The sequence below is a fragment of the Orbilia oligospora genome (assembly GCF_000225545.1).
Source record: "Orbilia oligospora ATCC 24927 unplaced genomic scaffold scaffold00188, whole genome shotgun sequence".
NCBI classification, from domain to species: Eukaryota; Fungi; Ascomycota; class Orbiliomycetes; order Orbiliales; family Orbiliaceae; genus Orbilia; species Orbilia oligospora.
Window position 1 is genome coordinate 498,144 of NW_011645745.1, and position 20,692 is coordinate 518,835.

Genomic DNA, 20,692 nt, shown 5'->3' on the forward strand with positions numbered 1-20,692 from the left:
GTTAAGTTCGATTTTTCTTGATGTAGGGCCGGGTCCTCCGGACCGGCAATTTGAGATCGGTAGTTTTGTTTGGCTCGCGGGGAGGCAGGTCTATGGGGTATGAAAAATGTCTATATAAAGTATATACTGTTTTCCAGTTTGATTGAATTATTTTGTTCAAGCAGCAGAGTCGAGAGCTTCTAAGTAATAGCATTTGGTTCGAGATACAAAATTGACAATTATGTTGTCTTATAAGTCGATTTTGCTGTACTCCAGCTTGGTCCTCCAAGCCCAAGCAACGGTGCTTCAATTTACAAATCCAAATATATGCGTAAGTTCCCTCTTTGTTCTCTTTAAATTTCAGATACAAGACGCTTTTTTCTGGACCTTGTAGATATTATATTAATATACAAGCCAACTAATAAAATACCTTGTGTATGTATCTTGTAGTGCGCCTTGCTACACTCAAAGTTCCCCGGCCACTCAAAAGTCTTCTCCTCATTAGCGCCACAGTACGATGATCTGACCTTCTACTGGAGTACGTATTCAAAAATCCTCCACTTAAATTATAATCAACCCGATTTTGAATTTTCCCTAACATCCCACGTTTAACCCCAGCCCCGACGGCACAAGTTCTCCCTCGATGCGTCTTCACCCCCCACAATACCAACGATGTAAAGAAAGCAGTAAAGCTATTCGCCCGCCGAAACTGCCAGTTCGCCGTCCGTAGCGGCGGTCACAGCTACAACCCCGGCTGGGCAGGCATCAAACGAGGTGTTCTAATATCCCTGGGTAACATGAATCACACCTCCTACAGCACCCACACAGGACTCGCAACAGTTGAAGGCGGTAGTCGCTGGACCGACGTTTACGGAGCACTTCTACCGTACAACGTCACCGTTCTCGGCGGTAGGAACTCCGACCTCGGAGTCGGCGGATACCTCACCGGTGGTGGTATCAGTTTCTATGCAAACAAAGAGGGTTGGGCTGCAGATAACATCGCCAGCGTTGAAATCGTTCTTGGTAACGGGACGGTTATTAATGCTGATAGGACCCACCATTCTGATCTATTAAGATCTATTAAAGGTGGTTCCAACAATTTTGGAATCATCACAAAGTTTAGATTGATGACTGTTGATGCTACTGGGATTTTTAACGGGTGGTATATGCGTTATCCGCTCGCCTCTACCGATGCTTACCTCGCTGCTGCGGAGTCCTATTGTAACGGTGGAGTCGATACGGATACTAAAAGTCATATCATCTTCTCCGCTTCGATCGTAGGAACGAATCCTATGACTAACGTCGCGCTTATGGCATACGATGGCGTTCTGGATCCCTTGTCTCCGCCCACTGTTCTAGAACCTTTCTTTGATGGTACAGTTGCCAATGCTACTTTCCAATGGTTCGCACCTAATGGCACCATTAAATCTGCGACGGATGGGTTGAGAGACGCTCAGGGGTCGGGAAATCGATATACCATGACGACCGTTTCGATTCAAGTGGAACTCAGCTTATTAAAGAAGTTGAGAGCGGCTTGGTTGGAGATGACCACTCATAACCTTAGGATAACCCCAGGGTTCTTAGTACAATTCGCATTCCAACCAGTCGGAGCAACATGGATCGCTGCTAGTGAAGCCAAGGGTGGGAATTCGATGGGTATCACCGAGCCATTAGCTGTGATGTGGATTCAGCTACGATGGGATAGTAAAGACGATGATAACACCATGCTGCAGTATTCAAGGAGGTTGATAAGGCGATTTGAAAGAATTGCTTCTCGTGCTGGAAAGCTGGCGAACTTTAGGTACTTGAATTATGGTGATCGATTCCATAAGGATGATATTATTCCGTCTTATGGATCGGGGAGTGTGACGAGGTTGCAGAATACTAAGGCGCTTTATGACCCACAGAATGTTTTTGGAAGGTTGGTGCCGGGAGGGTTTAAGATTCCGGAGTAATCATTGATTTCTAGGTGGTATCTACTTAAGTACTTCATACCCGTGGCAGCTCTGGTCCATGAACCTGTACTATCGAGGAAAATGTACGATTAATGTTTTTCTTCAAAAGAGGAATATCCTATCACGATTACAATATAATAATTTACCAACATGTTTTGAAAATATGCACGGCCTTGCTGAAAGCACCCTAATTCCACACCTGTATATGTATACAAATGGCTCCAAGACTGGTAATCCCTCTTTTAGTAAACTCAGGAATATATATTTCAAATCCAAAACTTTTAGATATATTAAAAAAACTACGAGCACTATCCGGGCATAAGACTATCTAATCAACATCATTCAGATAAAAAAAACACAAAACCATGCATATCAGCCATAAAAATAACCAGACCCAATCAATTAAACCCGTGCAGACGGTCACTTAGGCCATCAAATTACCATTAGATACTACCTAGTCAAAGTCATGATACTAGGTATAAAACCAAATTTACCCCTAAAAGCCTCTGCAAATCCATTACTGGTCTCGAGACTGTAACCATCATAAAATTACTTGAGTATAAATGTGCATAGGTATTCACAAACACCTAAACCACGGCCTCGGCTTCTCAATTTCATCTTTCCCTTGTTTCCAAATCTTCCACACCGCCTATCAGATCATTCAAATATCAGCTTCTATTCAATCTTCAATATACTCAATGGGGATGTATAACTTACCAGCAACCCACTCGCCAAAAACAAAAGCGAAGTAAAGAAAGTAAAAGTCTCAACCGCCGCCCAGCGTCCACATTGATCTTTTGGCTATAAATCAAAAGAAAATCAAATCAGTAACTTTCTCCCTAAAGCCCACAGTATACCCGTAGAAAGAAGAAGAAGAAGAGGAAGAATACTAACCCTCCCACTCAACCAAACCCCAAACCTAACCTCCAAATCCCACGTCTTCTCACACCCCATCCCATCCACAATCCAACTAACAACAACCCCAAACCCCACAAGATAAGCCACAAAAAACCCCAAATCAACCGGGAAAACAGTATACCTCCAGAATATCAAACAAATAAAGGAATAGATCAGTGATGATGAGGATATGATGGTTGTATAGATGAATCGACCGTTTGCGACAGGTATGTGGAAGTCTTTGAGGGTGTTGAGGTAGTGGCCTGAGATGCCCGTGATTATTATGGAGGTTAGGAGTTGGGTTAGACGGAGGAGGATGGAGGTTAGACGGGGGATGTAGAGTTCTGCTGCTGGTGACATGGTGGTTTGTGAGAGGGGGGGTTCGTTGAGCTATTGTTATAGGTTTTTATAATCGTTAAAGTAGGAGGTATACCGGTATTGAAACCGAAACCAGTCGGTGGGAAATACGAGGAACTCGTATAAAGTACTTAAGTAATTAATAGAGAGATATAATGTGAAACCGAGTACTAAAGTTATTATGAAGGTTTAAAGATTTGGAAACGAAAAGATAGACGAATAGAGGAATAATAAGCTGACACAGTCAACTATCAAATCAAAATCAAATGAACTGTTAATTATCAGGATGAAATTCGAAATATCATAGTGAAGCAGCGGGTTTTATAGTCCAAATCGCCTCATCGCCTCATCGCCCTCCACAACCACGAAGTTGGAATAGGCACAAAAGGCATCTCAAGATCGATATCGAAGCGCTCGAAGTAGAGTCATCCCACTATCGCGATCTCACTTCATGCGATATTATACCATGAACATTTTTTCTAAAAATTGCCATCCCAGGATATGATCTAGAAACGATCGACTAGGGACCTCTCGATCGAGCTCTAACTCTTCACACTATACTTCAATCAATGATCACGAATATAACCCATCCTAAGAATATCTCCCTGTTACTATTCTTATCATCAACTCGATTTTCTTTTTTGATTTTGTTAATTAAGGAAAATTCTCTACTCGATCGTTAACACTGATATGCAACCCACCACTAGCTAATATAATCCCCGGCCAGGTTTCAAGATAACCACATCAAACCTGAACCAATCGCTAAATCCTGTCACACAAAAAAGGCTGACCCGAACTCGCCGAAAGGAAACTCTTCAAGACATTCTGTCACTTGTGAGCCGCAAGGATCAACCAGCAAGATGAAGCACCCAGAAAAAATTTAAAAAAAAGTGTATGCGCCATGGATTCCAGGATTCTGGATCCCGGGAAAAATATCGACCAGGGTTCGAAAAATAGATCGATTCGATAATATCCATTTCAACAAAAAAAAAAAAACCACATAACTTCGGTGGTTAGATAGAGAAAAATGTCAGCCCTACAACTCCCCTCGCATACTACACCAATCGTGATCTCACCACCTCGGCATCCACAATTCCCCAATATCGTCCAAAACCTCCTCACAAAAAAACATCATCAAAAAAACCCCAACCTCCAACCCTTTCACCACAATCTCTCAACAAACTTCTTCTCCAACATCCCTTCTTTCACTCCCTTTTTTTAAAATAAAATTATCTTACATACTCACCAAGTTATGGCCCCCCAAAACAATCCACTGCTCACGAACAAAAACACCACCGAGTTGCTTCACTCTCATGAGCCCAGCATTTTTTGCTATTCTAAAGTCCAAAGTCATCATGTGACTTTCTTAGGGATTTAACGTGAAGGTACCTGAGTAGGGTATGTCGAGCGTCTAGGAGATTGGAGGAACGCTCGTGCTGTCCGGGTGGTGTAGTAGTGGTACTAGTAGTAGACGTTTTTGGATAGAATGGGGGGTGAGTATAACGCTTTCAATTGGTTAAGTAAAAACTATAAACGCTTGGAATTTGTGTTGGAAGACTAGGTATCTAGAGCTCTGGTTAAGCGCTTTGCAGATATATATACTCACTAGTCGGGGAGGATCAGATTTTGGCTTAATAAATTGGCTATCTAGTGGACTATGAAACAGCTAGAAAGAAAGAAAGAAAGATGCTAGGCCGGTAGTAGCCGTTGATAGGAGTTTTTGTCAGAGACTCTTGAGTGCATGAATTAATTATCTTTTTTTATCTTTTTTACATTTTTAGAAATTTTTATATTGGTGGTCTAGATTCGAACCAGGGTAGCTATAAAGGAGAAGGCCAATGGAGGCTTCCTATTGGTTGTTATCGTCGCTGTGCAAAGCCCAAATTGGAATAATGGGTGTGTCCTACAACGCAGAATTATGGAAGATATCACAGATATGCAACGTTACGGGACTTGCAACGGACGTGAATGTTATAGATATTTCGAAGATGAAGTTCGATGATGAAAAAGAGTATATTGAAGAATTGAGAAGCTAGTTCTCTTGTAGTAGAATTAGAGATATAAAAAAAAGGGTAGTTGAAAAAAGTGGTGTAAAGGATATCCCAAACCAAAGAACCTAGCTTCACCGAAACTAGATCCATAAACAGACTGCTAAAAAAAAAACCACTAACGAATTAAATCCACAGCATCTAGCTGTGCGCAGACGAAGAAAAAACGAAAGGTTGGTCCGTGAATAAAACCAAAGAGACAGAGTATCCCTCTCTAACTGTTATCCATCCTCTTCTAATACCGCCCTTTTTAAACTCCAAGCTTCGTATTCTCCCTAGCCCGTCCTGACAAAGAAGTCCTCTCATTCCTATACTTCCAGAAATACCACCCACCAACAACAGAGCTAACGAGCCAGAGCAACCAATTGACCAGGTCCAACCACATCGCATCACGCATTTGCTCGATGTCATGGTTTCCTTCTGGATCTTCGTGCATGTAGAGGGAGGCGAAAATGGCGAAAACGGTGAGCCAGCAGATGAAGAGGACGATGTCCCAGATGAAGAAGAAGCGGAGTGGCCAGAAGGGGAGGGAGTAGAGGATCTGTTTTCAGAATTTATTTTAGTTAGCATTTTGGTTTGGTTGTTAGTGTAGATTTGAAAATCTTGTGTGTGTGTATGTTCTGATATCTTTGGTCTGAATCTTGTAGGAAGCCAGCTTGACCACATGTTGCTATACCAAAAGTTGTCTAGGTGATTCCCCCAAACACTACTCCCGTGGATGAATTGATCACATGACACTTTTCATGCTGAAAACTGCGAACTGCGGTGCGGGGGTCGAACCCGCAGGAAGACCGGTGAGTCAATTTAGCATCGAAAGTTGTCATGTGACTTTTGGACAGCCACATCTTCTTCTAGGAGAAAAAGTTCAGATATATATCTGAACTTTGGTACCATTTTGAAGTCCAAAGTTGTCATGTGACCTGGTTGCCTAATGACGTAGTAGTAGCGCTTCTGTCCACTCCAGAAAACAGAGTCACTCCAGAAAACAGAGTCACTCCAGAAAACAGAGCCACTCCAGAAAACAGAGCCACTCCAGAAAACAGAATGAACAATTGTCCCAATTCCAAAGCCCAAAATCGTCATGTGACCATTCCATCCCACGAAATGACGTCATACCCCCATAGGTACCTACCTACCTCATACCCACCTCCAGGCACAAACACACACACACAAACCCACCATAAACAAAACTTCAAAAGTCCAAGACAAGACAAGGAGGGGGGAATCAAACTAACAGCAGTAACAGAACTCAACCCTCCCACAACAACCGCCCAAATCCACCTAGCATCAGCATGTTCATCCGCATCACCAGCTCTAGCCAAGTATTTCCCATACAACCCGATTACGGCGCATGCTAAGACTAATTGGAGAAGACGGAGGATGCCCTATAATATTACAAAATGATCATTAGTTACCTGTTAGGTACTTCTGTAAGTGGGTGGTGTATTATACTTATACATACCAGGATTATACGCCCCGTTAGCGTTTGAACGGCTTTTAGCGACATCTTTTGTTCTTCTTCCTACTTTTCTCTTAAACGACGTGATGATGATGGGATCGTTGGTATCAAGAGTGAGAGTTGTAGATGTAGATGTAATAGATAGATAGATAGAAAGAGGGAGGGAGGGATAAGTTCTTTTTTATCTTGCAGCTGCGAGGAATGTGAATTATGTAAATACCTGAGTATATTTGTTCCCGTGAGCCTTTATATTCAAAAAAAAACCACCTGAACGGATTCGATTCAAACCAAAAACAAAAATCAAGTTACGTTCTAGATACCGTCACACACACACCACTTACCCTTGTCCTGTCTGTCCACCACTGAAAAAAAACCGGAGACGGTATGAGCCTGACAATCTTCCAAAAGGATAACAAAAAACGGGTACCTTACTCGATCCAGAAAATATTAAAAAGGGGAAAAAGGAATAGAAAAATGATCTTAAATCAAAAATTGTAAAAAATATCTAATTCCTTCCTTATCTACATACAAAACTCGAAGGGGGTGAGGAGATGAATGAACACAACAAACCCGCCAGCACACCTCTCTCGCCAAAATCTCCCACCAACCAACCACACAATCAAAAACTCAATAAGAACTTCACGATGTCATCATGCATCCCATGGCGTCCAATAACAACAATAAAGAAATCTAACTGGCCACAAAGTACCCCCGTAGGTCTCAAATTCTTTAAAAGATATATATATTCCATACAAACCCTGCCGATTTCTGCGATAGACAAAATTTCACAAAGAGTCGAGTTGGCGAACATTCCAATCGCCCGAAAGAAAAAAAAAAAGTTCGTAGCTATGACGTCAAAGTATCAATCTAGTATCACAACCACAAAACTAACAGTTGATAGCAAACCAGCATTTGAACTTCAGATAGTGAAAAAAAAGAGTAAAACCTTTTATATATACCATAATAATCTACAAAGTATCAAATAAAGAATAAGTGAGTTAGATAAATAATAGTAGAAAAAAGGGAAAGAAAAAAACAGCTACGAGCAGAACTCTCGCCATATGTATCCGAACCCTTAACTCACAAAAGCGGATCATTGAAATGCGGATATCAAAAAAAAAAAAGAAAGAAAAGGGAGAGGAAAAGACAGGGTGGCAATGATAAAAGATAATCTCAAAGCAGCGTGAAGTGAAAGTAAGGAAACACCCATAACGCTCTATCGACCATGCGCTTTAATCCATTATTAAAGAAAAAGAAAAAGAAAGAACAAAAGAGACGCCCCTCATAACAATATCGAAAAAAAAAACGGGAAGACGAAGAGATCCTAAAACTGTAGGGAAAAGTTGGGCATGTAATTTTCTTCTTCTTTTCTCCGAGGAGAAGAAGGGAGGTATCGTGTGCAAGCAGAAGTACCCTAAATTTCATACTTTCGCGGATCTATAGAAGGGTAAAAATCCCGAACGTTCGAGTTAGGGAAAGTCCATGCAGGATTTTTGTTTCTGATTCATTCCTTCTCCGGCAGAAAAAAAAAAAGGTAGGTCACGTGGATCGTTGTTGATGATTTTTTTAATCAAAGAAAGGGGGTGGGACTTTTTTCTGGGTGTCAGTTGGATTTTTGTATTTTTTGTATTCTGATCAGTCCATCGTAGCTGCGCATTTTTTTTTGGAAGCGTGTCTTCGTGTTCCATGAAAGTTTCGTAGGAAAGAGGGTGAAACGAATAAACGATATGAAAACATAATAATATGATAATGAAGGATAGATCACTTCGGTGTAGGAGCGTCGACGACGAGACTGACGGAATCTGGGGATGGACTAAGCGAATTCCTCAGCGGCGAAGGGCCGGGTCCAGCGGTAACAGGAGGTTGGACAGAATCCTTTCGAATAACCCGTAGTTTTCCCAAAACACCGCCAGTGTGAACGATGACAACCTTCTTTTCGGCATCTTCGTGAAGGATCTCGATAACCTCTCCAGGCTGAGGGCCCGTGTTCGGGTTTGGAACCGGAGTACGAGACCGCCGCGACCGCGTACCGATGGAACCGGAGCGGTCGGAGCTTTGCGAACGGGATGTTTGGCCTGTATTATTATTCTTGTCGGAAGACGACGATGACTGGGAGATTTGAATATCCGGTCGCTTCTTACGTAATCCACCGTCGATGCTGTCATCTACATCGTCGGTCATGGTAGAATCCGAAGCAGCTATTGCTGCAGCACCCTTTGCCGATACGGCGACAGGGTCATGGTGGAATTGCTGTTGGGTGGCGACAGCGGAGGCGAGAGAGGCAGAAACTTCATCCATGATGGCAGGATAAGGGGTTGGAGATTGAGATGAAGAAGAGGATTTACCAGGTCGGATGGAAATAGAAGAACGGGTGTCGTAGTATTCGTCGTGATCGAATTCGAAGAGTATCCAGTCGTCTTCCCAGTCGAAGGGTTGGAGATCGCGTGAGGTTGGATTTTCGTCAAAGATTGACCAGTTGATGTCGGGAACGGTGGATTCGGCAAGATCGTTGGCGAGGGATGCCTGATTATAAAGCAAGATAAAAGCAATGTAAGTAAGCAAAGAAGTACCTCTCAAGCAAGTTAAGGAGAGTCGATGATGATAGTTTGGAGGGTTTATGTGGGAGGCAAAAGGGCTAAAAGATAAAAAGGACGAGAGGCTCCGAACGGAGGAATGGCGGCGATTCGATGGATCTAGAACAGGATAGGATTTAAACCAGGCCAGGACGGGATGGATGGGAAGTTTAAAGGAAAGAAGAAGAACGGAACAGAACAGGAAGAAGAACACAATGAATGTCTGCCGGCGGCTATCAATCAGGCCACAAAACACAACCCCAAACCAAACCCACGGCTCCGGGCCAGAGTTCAGTCAGCTTGGATCAGGGCTAGTCAGGGTTGATAGCCAAACGGTGATGGCCGGCCGGATGTGATATGATGAGGCTGCCGAGATGCTATCCTGCGCAGGACATGTCTGTATGTACTGTACGTACTTATGTATGTAACATGTATGCATCATGCATGATACTGCAATTAATCTAATATAGCTAAGAAGTACTCACTCACCATGTTTGTCTCGTCCTCCGCGCCGTAGTACTCGTCCCAGAAATCCTCATCAAAGTCGTACCACTCCGCCATATTGTCTGTTCCGAAAAGGATATCACAAACCCCCCTCCCACACAAGGAGGAACTGATTTAAAAAAAAAAGAAATCCCGGTTTAAAGAGATCTCAAACTTCGACAGTTAACGTCGCGATCTCTGATCAAGCCCTGTGGGGAAATTTAACCCTGTGTCGGTAACTACCGTTCGCTCGCTAAAGATGTGTGTAGGAAGGGCAAACAGAAACAAAAAAGACGAACACTTGATGAGGAGAAGAAGATGATGAAGAGATGAAGGAGAAGAAAAGAGAGAGAAAGAAAAACAAAAAAGAGCAGGCGACAGGACAGGGAATATATTTTTTACAAATAAGAATATGAATCGAATCGAAATCCAAAGCGGAATGCGACTTGAAGATTCAAATAGTTAAAAAGCCCGACTAATCCAAACCTCTAAACTCCTACTCTTTATAACCCTCCTCAGCCACCAGAAAACCAAAGAAGTCCAAAGGAGGAAGATGCCGACCGCCACTATATTAATCCCTCCTCAAGTTTGTTTAGAAAAAAAAAGAACCCCGGTGATGATGGTAAGGATAGTGCTGGATCGCCAGCTGATGCACATCTTATGACCCGTCGAGCCGACATGCATAAATCGACATTAACCATGCCATCAAAACTCAAAATCCCTGGTACCTACTCGGTCCTATCACCTTTGCCTGGTTTATAAGTATCTAGAGTACCCAGATACCCCCTCTCGCTTGGGCCCAAGCTAGATCCGTCCTTTTTTGCTGACCGTCCCGCTCTGCAGGGCGGCTTTTGACTTAGTCAAAAAAGACTACAAATTCTGCATATCCTTTGTCTATACGGAGTACTCGTAGAGGATCCAACTCCATGAGCTCTGGTGACTCGAGGTCTTCTTTTTGTTCGTTTGGGCCACGTTTGGTCGTCTCGTACCACACTGCCCTCGAGATGTTGTGCCCAATTTTAGCCCCCCAACACGAATATTGCAACACTTCGCCGTGATTCGAGTTCCGACTCCCAGATGAGAAAAAAAACGTTTAAGGGGAGACCAGGTAGTCTCGTCCGTCTTACATTAAACTGTCAAATCACATCAAAAGCGTGTACCTGCAGCTACAATTCTCACTGCATTATCCATTATCTAATGCCCCCCACACACATTTCATCACTGTTTGACGCAAATGGAAAGGACGGATTGGTTTCGTTTATTGCGTCGTGACGTGTCTATCACGGTACCGAGGAAGGGAAGCGAGACAACTGAAACAATTTAGGTCGGTATTGTCAATGCAATGTCAGTACGTACATGTATGCAGGTTACACGAGGACCAATTGTTTAAGGAGCTGAAATCGGGATTCTAGATGTGGGGTGGAAGATGGTGTGATTTTGATCTCTGGTATCCGGTTCCAGCTAAACGGGAAGGTTCTCTAGCCCCAAACTCCAAATGTCTAAAGAGCTTAACTAGATTTACATACCGTATCATAAAAGGATTATGAGATTTATACCTGCAATACAGTTTCTTCTGCCGTCCCAGATTGCCGAAAAGGGCACAGACGAATCATCCAAGGTGAATAAATACAATCCACTCTTAACCATAGATAAAATAAAAGCACAAAAGGAAGTAAACCACGGCCATAGTCAAGATCCTAATGGACTTCGTAAAATCCCAGAAGAAATTTGGCAAAGCCCACAACATCCAAATACACATTCTCAACCACAAAGGCTTCCCATCTGATAACGCAAGAAAAGTCGGCAGCAGAGCGAAATGGCAGGCGTAACAGAAATGAGCAGCAACGGGAACAACTAGAAAGTCGGCTATAGATTCGGTTAGCTTTGTAGTACAGCATGGAGAGTTTAATTTAACGTACCAATTCGAAATTGCCCTGTAATTGGTCCTTCGTGTTTGGTGTCTTTGTCCAAAGCGACCGCTCCTTCCTTGGTATCGGCACTTTCCTTTTCAGAGGCTGCACCTTTTTTAGTCAGCTCATCTTCTTGTTTCTGCGGAATCACTGATTCCTTGTCAATTCGAATTTTTTCTTGTTCGATCGTGACCTTTTCCTCTTCAGGTGCAATTATCGGAGTCTCAATTGCATTCTTTTCCTCTTCGGTTGCAATCCTTTCAGCCTCGACTGGGGTCTTTTCTTCCACGGCTGCAATCTTCTCTGCCTCTGAAGTAACCCCTTCTGTTTCAAAATTAAGCAATCCCTTTTCTGCCGCAGCCTCTTTTTCATCGAAAGTGGCAGCTTCTTCCTTTGCACCCACTTTTTCATCGCACATCAAGACAGCATCCTCTACCTTCTCGACTGCAATATTCTCCTCCTTTAAGACAGTCTTTTCAGTTTCCATCGCAGTCTTTTCTTCTGCAGTAGATGCCATTTCGATCTCAACGACACGCTTCTCTTCCACTTCGACCCCCTTCACTTCGACCTCCTTCACTTCGACCTCCTTCACTTCAACCTCCTTCACTTCAACCTCCTCCTTTGAAAAAAAATCTTCCAAAACCTTTCTAGCATCCTTCAAACTCTCGATCATAGATACTCTTATCGGTATAATATCACCAACATTGTTACTTTCTTCTGCTTCTGCCAATTCTTCTCGAAGGGTGATGAATTCCTTTGCGAGAGTTGTTAGTTGTTTTCGGCTGGCTTCTTTTTGGCCATAGGTGGAAGCGGTGAGGAGGAGGTCGACTGCTGTTTTTAGTTCTTGAGACTTTTGGTCCCATCTTTGAGAGAGGGATTGGAGGGTTGGACAACTGGGTTTTAGTTGGCTGAGAGGTTTTGGTGGGATTAATTCGGTGACTTTTGATGGTCTGGTTTCAGTGATTTTTGATGATGGAGTCGGGATATTCTGCAGCGGTGTATCCTTGATAGACTCGTTTGATTTGATGTCTGTAGTCTTTGTCTGTTTATTCTCCGTATCACCCGACGGTTTATCCTCGATAACCTCTGCCGATTTATTCTCCGTAACATCCGATGATTTGTCATTTGGTTCTTCGACTAAAAGTGGAGGTGGTGAAGACCCCCGAGAAATCGACGGTTGAGCTTCAGTCGACAAAACTGGAGGTTTACCCTTTGCAGGCTTTTGTTTATTCTTTGCGGCATTATTGGCGGCTTTACCCTTTTTCGCCATGGTTATCTTTGAATATATTTTTTTTCTTGGAGAGTAGATAAGTATGTATGTCGGTATGTAGGTATTGTTAGAGATACGGGGGATTGGTGGTGAAATAGAATGTGATCGGGTTTTGGGAAGGAAGAGTAAGTGAGTGAGTGAGTGATATGGCAATTAGGTAATTGGTGTAGTTCTATTATTTGGTGTTCAGGGCTTGGGAGGCGCCTGGTTATCTAGGTGACTATTTGATGTTGGGTTGTAGACGGTTTGGGATGTGGATACCGGGTGATGTCTCGATCTGCGGTTTATCTATGGTTGGCGGGCATAGCAACCACGACATGTGTCTCCTGACCCTACGGAATATGCCGTCTATAGATCTAGCTAGTAGGCTTTAGTGTATATCATGCATTGGACGCCGCTTCTGATTTGGATAACATTGATATCACGATATCTATCTTACTTTCTTGCCCATATGTCTCTAAATTTACAGAGCTTCGGTTGTTTTTAGAGATAAAATATATTATCAGATCAGATTTGTAGTGTGGTCGTGGTTCGAAACGCAGGATATTATGAACTTCTTTGTCCCTGATGTAAAATACTGAAGTAATGTCTCATGTTATTATATTATACTTCTTATATATATATTCTACCTTAATCTTAGCTTTCAAAAATGATCGAAAAGCATGGTTCAGATCAAATATTACAGATGTTTCTTTCTGGCTCAATAACTCGATCCGACCAGGGCATATTCTAATCTAGAGCTTGAACTCGCTCGAGTATTCCATATCACCGTTATCCCACCTTAATTTATCACTTTAAAGTGTTTGCATTAAACGCCTCGCAGCACAAGAATCAGAGGTCATAAACACCTCGATAAACTTATACAAAATCAAAGATATCTATAAAACCTCAGATCGATATATTAAATTTGTTGCATTTTGAACCTCGCTCAATCGGTATCCTTGTCCAATCAATCGGAGTTCCCCACCGCCCAAGCTATGGACAGGGGTTTTCCTGATCTGTGGGGTAATGCCGTTTCCAGCCGAACAAGCAACTCCCAAAACCCTCGAGCTCTTCGCATGACGCCCGACGGCTGGCAGCAGCTGGCATTCCAATGGGATGCACAAAAAAAAATAATCAAGATCACATTTTCCTCCGGCCTTGTTTCCCCCCCCCTGAGATGATCCGATCTTAAACCTCCATCTCTTCCTTCTTTTCCTCTTCCTCTGTCTCCTCTTCTACTCCTATTACCAATATAGATCTGTACCATTAATACGTAGCTACACCACCATGTCGCGCCCAGTCTCCCTCCACCTCCTCCGCACCCTCCGTCCAGTTACCACCCGTCACCTCTCCACAACCACATCACCCACACCCACACCCAAGCGGATAAAAAACCTTCTAGTCGCAAACCGTGGAGAAATCGCGTTAAGAGTCCACAGAACGGCTACGAAGCTGGGAACGACGACTACAACGCTATACACGGACCCAGACGCCCACGCAGAACATGCACTCGTATCGTCACATTCTATAAATATCGGACCTCCGAGTGCGTATCTTGATATCGAGAAGATTGTAAAAGTGGCGAAGGAGAGAGGGTGTGATGCTATTCATCCGGGTTATGGATTTGTATGTCTTTCTTTTTTCTCTTATTCAAACCTCGTCTTTATTATGAAATTGAAGAAACGGAAGGGTTAATTTATATATTTTAAATACTATTAGCTTAGCGAAAATGCTACCTTCGCAAGAAGATGTACCGAAGAAGGAATCCTCTTCGTCGGTCCTCCACCATCAGCAATCGACTCAATGGGTAATAAATCCCTATCAAAGGATATAATGATCTCAGCCGGCGTTCCCTGTATCCCCGGCTACCACGGCACAAACCAAGACCCAGCCTACCTCCTCTCGGAAGCCGAAAAGATCGGATTCCCCGTCCTAATCAAAGCCGTAAAAGGCGGTGGTGGCAAAGGCATGAGAATCGCGCGTCAAAATGAAGAATTCCTAGCAATGTTAGAAAGTGCAAAAACAGAAGCAAGAAACTCGTTCGGTGATGAAGTTGTTTTGGTTGAGAAGTATATTACCACACCGCGTCATATTGAAGTACAGGTGTTTGCGGATAGTCATGGGAATTGCGTCGCTTTGGGGGAAAGAGATTGTTCGATTCAAAGGAGACATCAGAAGATTCTTGAGGAATCACCGGCGCCGCATTTGGATGAAGCTATTAGACAGGATATTTGGAAGAAAGCTAGAGATGCGGCGTTGGCGGTTGGGTATCGTGGTGCTGGTACGGTTGAGTTTATATTCGATAATGATACCGGTGAATTCTTCTTTATGGAGATGAATACTAGACTTCAAGTCGAACATCCGGTTACGGAAATGGTAACGGAGACGGATTTGGTTCATTGGCAATTAATTGTTGCTGAAGACGGGAAGTTACCGCTTACTCAGGAACAAGTTGAGAAGCAGATGAATGGGCATGCTATTGAAGCTAGAATATATGCCGAAAACCCGGATATGTAAGTCTTGTGGCCCCTAGTCTCCCTATGTCCCTGGCAGTTACTAATAAATGGAAAAAAAAAATAGGAACTTCATCCCAGACTCCGGCCCCCTCCTGCATCTCCGCACCTCAACCCCTTCAGAAACAGTCCGCATAGACGCCGGCTTCAAACAAGGCTCCATAATCTCCTCCCACTACGACCCCATGATCGCAAAACTAATCGTAAAAGCCCCAACTCGCGAACTAGCTCTCCAAAAGCTAGTAGCAGCATTAGAAGACTACGAAGTAGTAGGAATGTCCACCAACATTGAATTCCTAAAACGCTGCGCCGCCCACCCAGCTTTCATCAGCGGTGAAGTCGAAACCGGGTTTATCGAAAAACACAGAGATGAACTATTCGAACGACGACAGACACCAGGGGAAGTATACGCTCAGGCAGCGTTGGGATTAGTTATGAACCAAAGTCTTGAAAGCGTCTCTGGTGATCCGTTCAGTTACTTCGCTGCAGGAAACGGGGGTATTCAAACCCGAAAGGTCTCGTTGGTAGAAAAATACAAAGAAGAAGAAACTCAAATCTCTGTGGATATCGCAAGAACTGGTAATGGTATCTTCGACATTACGGTCACCACCCCGAATGGAACAGAAACATACCCATCAGTAGCAGCGGAATATTCCCCTTCATCACCAAAGGATATTACATCGTTCTATCCACATACAAGGCTAGAAACTAGGTTTATTAGAACAGATGATAAGGTTACGCTGTTCCAACAGGGCGTGCAGTACACACTTCATATCCAGAGACCGAAGTGGTTTGAAAAGGCATTGGGAGTAAAGAGTATGGAGAATAGTGTTTGCGCTCCCATGCCGTGCAAGGTTTTGAAGGTTTTGGTGAAAGAAGGGCAGGAAGTTGTGAAAGATGAGCCGTTGGTGGTCATCGAGAGTATGAAGATGGAGACTACGATTAGAAGTCCGAAGGTCGGAAAGGTGGCGAGGGTAGTCCATGGAGAAGGGGTAAGTTTATGTCCCTCTTTTTTTTCTATTTAAGGAAATATATGTTGTTTTCAGAGCTAATCTAGTTCCTTTTTAAATTTAGGATATCTGTAAGGCCGGGACGGAGTTAGTCGAGTTTGAGGTGGTGGGCGAAGCTTAAAGGTGGAAAGTACTAAGTGCACCAATGGAATGCGGTAGTCTTGTATTAAAACGCTTCGGCAAGCTGAGGAATGCGGTTGGGATATAAATTTTACTGTATTATATTACTATCAACAAAATCTGTCTGGCGAAATATAATCCATCTACAACTATATATGCCTACCTAGGTACTCAGTTACGTGCATAATTGATGCTTGAGACGTCATAAGTCATTTTCATTAGGAACAAGTAACTAGTAAATATCGAAAGATTCGACAGATGGATACCAATTCAGTTTGGTTACTTGACTGCTGGCCTGTGCTGAGGGGCAGAAGTATAGAGTAATACTGATGCCATCCTGTAGATAGTTCTCGACAGCTTGCTCAACGAGAGCCTGTAGCGCATCACTGCCTCTACCATACGCTATAATCCCACAACTTTCCCCAGCGGGAACACCGTTCATGAAATCCGAGAATAAATCCTTAAGTTTAGGACGACCCTGGTATAAGACCTTTGAAACAGCTTCCTTGATTGTCCAGCGTTGGAGTAGGGCTGAGCTAGCTTTTGGCTCTCCTGTTTCGTGCAGATACGCTTTTGTCAGAGAAGGTATGATTTCTTCGAGCTGTCTAGCTCGTGCTCGGATTGACTCTGTTAATTTTTTCGCTGTCCAGATGAAGTAGGATTGTTTGAGATCGAGATAAGATATTGCTCGGTGGGCAATGGGGAGTGTGAAATGTATGGATTCGATACCAGCGGTGTATATGAAGAGGTGCTTGACTTCTCTCAAATCTGTGATGGTGATACTTTTGACGAAGCTTGTGTCTGGAGTAGTTCTAGGGTAAAACGTGGCGGGTTTATTAGGGTAAGTAACATCATATTCGATCTCATCCCAGCCGTGTCCGTAGGGGGGTAATTCCTCGTCGGCGTACTCCGATATGGTACTTATTTGATCACTGGGTGTATCTCTGACCCAGTCAGGATGCTCCTTTTTCTGGTGAAACTGGTATAGGTAATCACGAGCCATACTTTGCTTCAGGTTGGGCACCACGTACAAACAACCAGGGAATAGGCAGTGGGCAAAAAAACGCCTTTTATCGTCTTTTTCAGGTGCTTGTATAGTTTCGGATTCCTCGTTATATGGGAACAAAGGTTCTGGCTCATTGTATAGGATCGAAGAATACAACTTGTTGTATAGGGTCAAAGGGTCCGGCTCGTTGTATGGGGGAAAGGGTTCCTGCTTGGGGCGCTTAGAGTTGATTGACGTTTTACCCTTACAAGTCCCGCTATTGACGTGGCGGGTCTTGTTAGTCTTGCGAGTGAAACCGGCATTACATTCAGGACAAGCAAAGATTTCTGGTTTTCCACCAGTAGGTGGAGTGTAGTCTCGTTCCCAAGGTGGAAGGTAGGACGGAGTGGCTAGAGCATCTGCAGGGTTAGGAACCGGAGATGGGTTGAAATTTGAGCGAGGCACGCTGGATCCAGATCTATCCGTAGTACCGTCGACATGTTTTTCTCCTTCTGCATCCTCTTGATCGAATAGTTCTGACAGTCTTGTACGCAAAGTGCGTATTTCTGATTGATCTCGTTCCTGGGTATTTGATGTATTGATCGAACGCTTAGGTTTCTGGTGGGATGGGGGCCGAAAGGATCGTATGTGTCCGTCTTTGGGGCCTTGTTGCCCCGAATTATCTTCGGATTCTTCAGCGCTGAAGCTTAGTCCTTCATAGTCGGAAACTTCTACGTCATTTTCCGGCTCTTCTTCTGAATCCCAAGCTAAATGCTCTTCCTGCTCGTCCCCGTCCCCGTCCCCGTCCCCGTCCCCGCCATTGTCGTTGTCGTTGTCGTTGTCGTTGTCGTTGTCGTTGTCTCCCTCTTCTTTCTCTTTTAGGTTGCTAAAGATAGGCTTCGAGGTAGGGGAGACAAGAACCTGTTCAAATTTACGAGGAGGTTTAAGATCTGGGCCGTTGAATTGAGCTGAATTTTGCTGAGAGTGCTTTGCATAAACATCAAGCTCTTCATCGGTTGACTCCCCTGTAGGTTTAGAGTGAGATAAGCTCGGCTGTTCTGATTTTGAACCTGTAGAGTCAACCTCTTCAGCATTTTCTAGATTCATATTTATCGCCTTTATGTCTCCATAGGAGCCGCTAGCTATGACCCTATATTCTTCTTGAGTGAGCTCCTTCCTCGTTCCTTGTGGAATGGGAATGACTATCCCTTTCTCTTCTGGAAAATCTCTTTTTCCGTTGATATCAGTTTCTTGGTCGGAGAAAATGAGTGATGAGCCGGCTCGGGAAGACCATAGCGAATCCTCGTCGAAATTTTCATCTCTCGAGCCTTCCCAGTTAACGTTGGCGTCAATGGAACCCGTTTCGTTATCATTGGTGAATTGAACGTCCCTTGGAAGAGAAAAAATTGCGAAACGCTCTAGATGGAGTGCTATGTGTTTTTGAAGTGCTCCCATATCATCAATCCAGGCTAAACAAATAGGACATGGCCTATCTGGAGTTGTCAATGTTGACTCATTACTCTGGATAATGAGGTTGATAGGTACATTGCCATCCGAAGATATATGACCGTCGAAAATGTGTTCTTGATAGTCCGAAAGGGAGAGGAAATCTTGGTGTGGGTGCTTCGGGCAAAGGAATACCCTTCGGTGAATTGAGCCTTCGTGCTGCAACCAATCTTGACGAGTATCATATAGTTGATTCGGGGTTGTGCAGTTCTCATATGTACAAACGTAGGGTCGTAGGTCGCGGATTAAATGAGCCCTTCCCAATATTATTAAACTATTAGCATTATTTCCTTGTGTCAAAACCCATGTATGGGGCCTAGAGTATGTATCTTACTTCCAAGCTTCAGTCTCAAGGATACTTCGAGGGCACAAGGTAAAGCAATAAGGGCACTCGATAAACTTTTGACCCTCAGGGCATTTCGGCGGGGCTGGGAAATCCAATTTCTCGTTATCGGGACTCCAATTTGATGTGGCGTATTTCGAAACCGAAACGATAGATAAACTATCGTTTATTGCTATTGCCATTTGTTGTGGGATATTCAAACGGGTGGCGGTTGTAACTGATAACGGAAGTGCGATCTGATCGGTTTCGTTAAATACTTTGTGGATGTGATTGTGTTCTCCTTCTGATTCCAAGTTATGTCGTTTGTAGCTGTCACCTATACTCGTCGTATGCAGAGCGAGCTTTTCTCGATGCCTTCTCCAATAGGAGAACTGTTGCCGGCGGCGCCCATTTGCGTATGCAAGCCTGGGTATCAGGGATAACTCTGTCGGGCTGATAGAGTTATCAACTTGGTGTGGAAATAGCCTGGGTGATCTTGGCTTTTCTTCGGGTTCTACGATATTTTTGCTATCGTATTCGTCCTGTGCCTTTGATTTGCGGTACTGTGAGAACACGGATTCAATGTAGTTGAAATCGAAACTATTAAATTCCTCTAACAAGTCAACTCCAGTATCTTCGTCGACCTGCTTATGTGAAAGGATCTTTGATGAAGCAAAGCGTGCAGATGGATTTCGGATCCAGGTCGATAGTTTGTAAAGTCGATCTATTGGATCCTTGATGCTATCCACGACCATTTCTGGGTCTAAGGCACCATCGTGACCGGATTCATCCCACCATTCGTCCTCGGAATCGCTGTCCGAGAGGCAGACAGCGGAATCATTTAATGAGCCGTCAGGGCCCTGGTTCTCTGGTTCTGGCGAAAAGTACTCTAGAGCTTTTTTTTTTTTTTTTGGCAATGTTAGAAAATCCTTTTAATTTAAATTGAAGTTAATTGTAATGCATACTTTCACTTAAGGATTCATTCAAAGTTTCAAGGAATCCTTTGATAACGGTCCGTATATTTTCCGCTTCTCTAACACGGTAATCAAGAGATCCGTGGCCGGGAACGAAGAGCCCTAAACTGACTGCCCACAACCCAAACCTATCAGCCTCAGCTGATAATAGTGTTCCGATGGATGTGTCTATTGAAGTGTCGTTTTCGAACTTCCAAGCGATCTTGGAGAATAGTTCTGTAGTTTCTAAACCGAGGTCGTTCAAAGTTTGGATGCTGCCGTGATCACCGACCATTGTGGCGAGTATGCTGCAAGGGAGGTATCTTCAGCGATACTTTGTCGAGCGAAGCGAAGTATTAACAACCTTGAT

The 20,692-nt window shown here is 43.6% G+C and overlaps 7 protein-coding genes across 7 annotated transcripts; 2 read left to right on the forward strand and 5 right to left on the reverse strand.

Annotated features, from left to right (window-relative positions):
* Positions 1-220: 220 nt before the first annotated feature.
* On the forward strand, positions 221-1,934 carry AOL_s00188g152 (uncharacterized protein; the record flags this gene model as incomplete). Its single annotated transcript, XM_011128400.1, has 3 exons — positions 221-310; positions 430-517; positions 598-1,934. The coding sequence occupies 3 exons, from the start codon at positions 221-223 to the stop codon at positions 1,932-1,934; spliced, it is 1,515 nt and encodes a 504-aa protein (XP_011126702.1).
* A 577-nt stretch (positions 1,935-2,511) lies between these two features.
* On the reverse strand, positions 2,512-3,191 carry AOL_s00188g153 (uncharacterized protein; the record flags this gene model as incomplete). Its single annotated transcript, XM_011128401.1, has 3 exons — positions 2,512-2,583; positions 2,652-2,735; positions 2,829-3,191. The coding sequence occupies 3 exons, from the start codon at positions 3,189-3,191 to the stop codon at positions 2,512-2,514; spliced, it is 519 nt and encodes a 172-aa protein (XP_011126703.1).
* Positions 3,192-5,486: 2,295 nt separating this feature from the next.
* Positions 5,487-6,743, reverse strand: AOL_s00188g154 (uncharacterized protein; the record flags this gene model as incomplete). The annotated part of the gene is made up of 3 exons (XM_011128402.1): positions 5,487-5,777; positions 6,472-6,621; positions 6,699-6,743. 3 exons carry the CDS (start codon positions 6,741-6,743, stop codon positions 5,487-5,489), a joined length of 486 nt encoding a protein of 161 aa, XP_011126704.1.
* Positions 6,744-8,456: 1,713 nt separating this feature from the next.
* AOL_s00188g155 (uncharacterized protein) lies at positions 8,457-9,829 on the reverse strand (the record flags this gene model as incomplete). The annotated part of the gene is made up of 2 exons (XM_011128403.1): positions 8,457-9,218; positions 9,758-9,829. The coding sequence occupies 2 exons, from the start codon at positions 9,827-9,829 to the stop codon at positions 8,457-8,459; spliced, it is 834 nt and encodes a 277-aa protein (XP_011126705.1).
* A 1,561-nt stretch (positions 9,830-11,390) lies between these two features.
* On the reverse strand, positions 11,391-12,931 carry AOL_s00188g156 (uncharacterized protein; the record flags this gene model as incomplete). Its single annotated transcript, XM_011128404.1, has 2 exons — positions 11,391-11,617; positions 11,671-12,931. The coding sequence occupies 2 exons, from the start codon at positions 12,929-12,931 to the stop codon at positions 11,391-11,393; spliced, it is 1,488 nt and encodes a 495-aa protein (XP_011126706.1).
* Positions 12,932-14,200: 1,269 nt separating this feature from the next.
* AOL_s00188g157 (uncharacterized protein) lies at positions 14,201-16,557 on the forward strand (the record flags this gene model as incomplete). The annotated part of the gene is made up of 4 exons (XM_011128405.1): positions 14,201-14,539; positions 14,633-15,426; positions 15,494-16,418; positions 16,501-16,557. The coding sequence occupies 4 exons, from the start codon at positions 14,201-14,203 to the stop codon at positions 16,555-16,557; spliced, it is 2,115 nt and encodes a 704-aa protein (XP_011126707.1).
* Positions 16,558-16,788: 231 nt separating this feature from the next.
* Positions 16,789-20,617, reverse strand: AOL_s00188g158 (uncharacterized protein; the record flags this gene model as incomplete). Its single annotated transcript, XM_011128406.1, has 3 exons — positions 16,789-19,303; positions 19,382-20,258; positions 20,335-20,617. 3 exons carry the CDS (start codon positions 20,615-20,617, stop codon positions 16,789-16,791), a joined length of 3,675 nt encoding a protein of 1,224 aa, XP_011126708.1.
* Between the last annotated feature and the right edge of the window lie 75 nt (positions 20,618-20,692).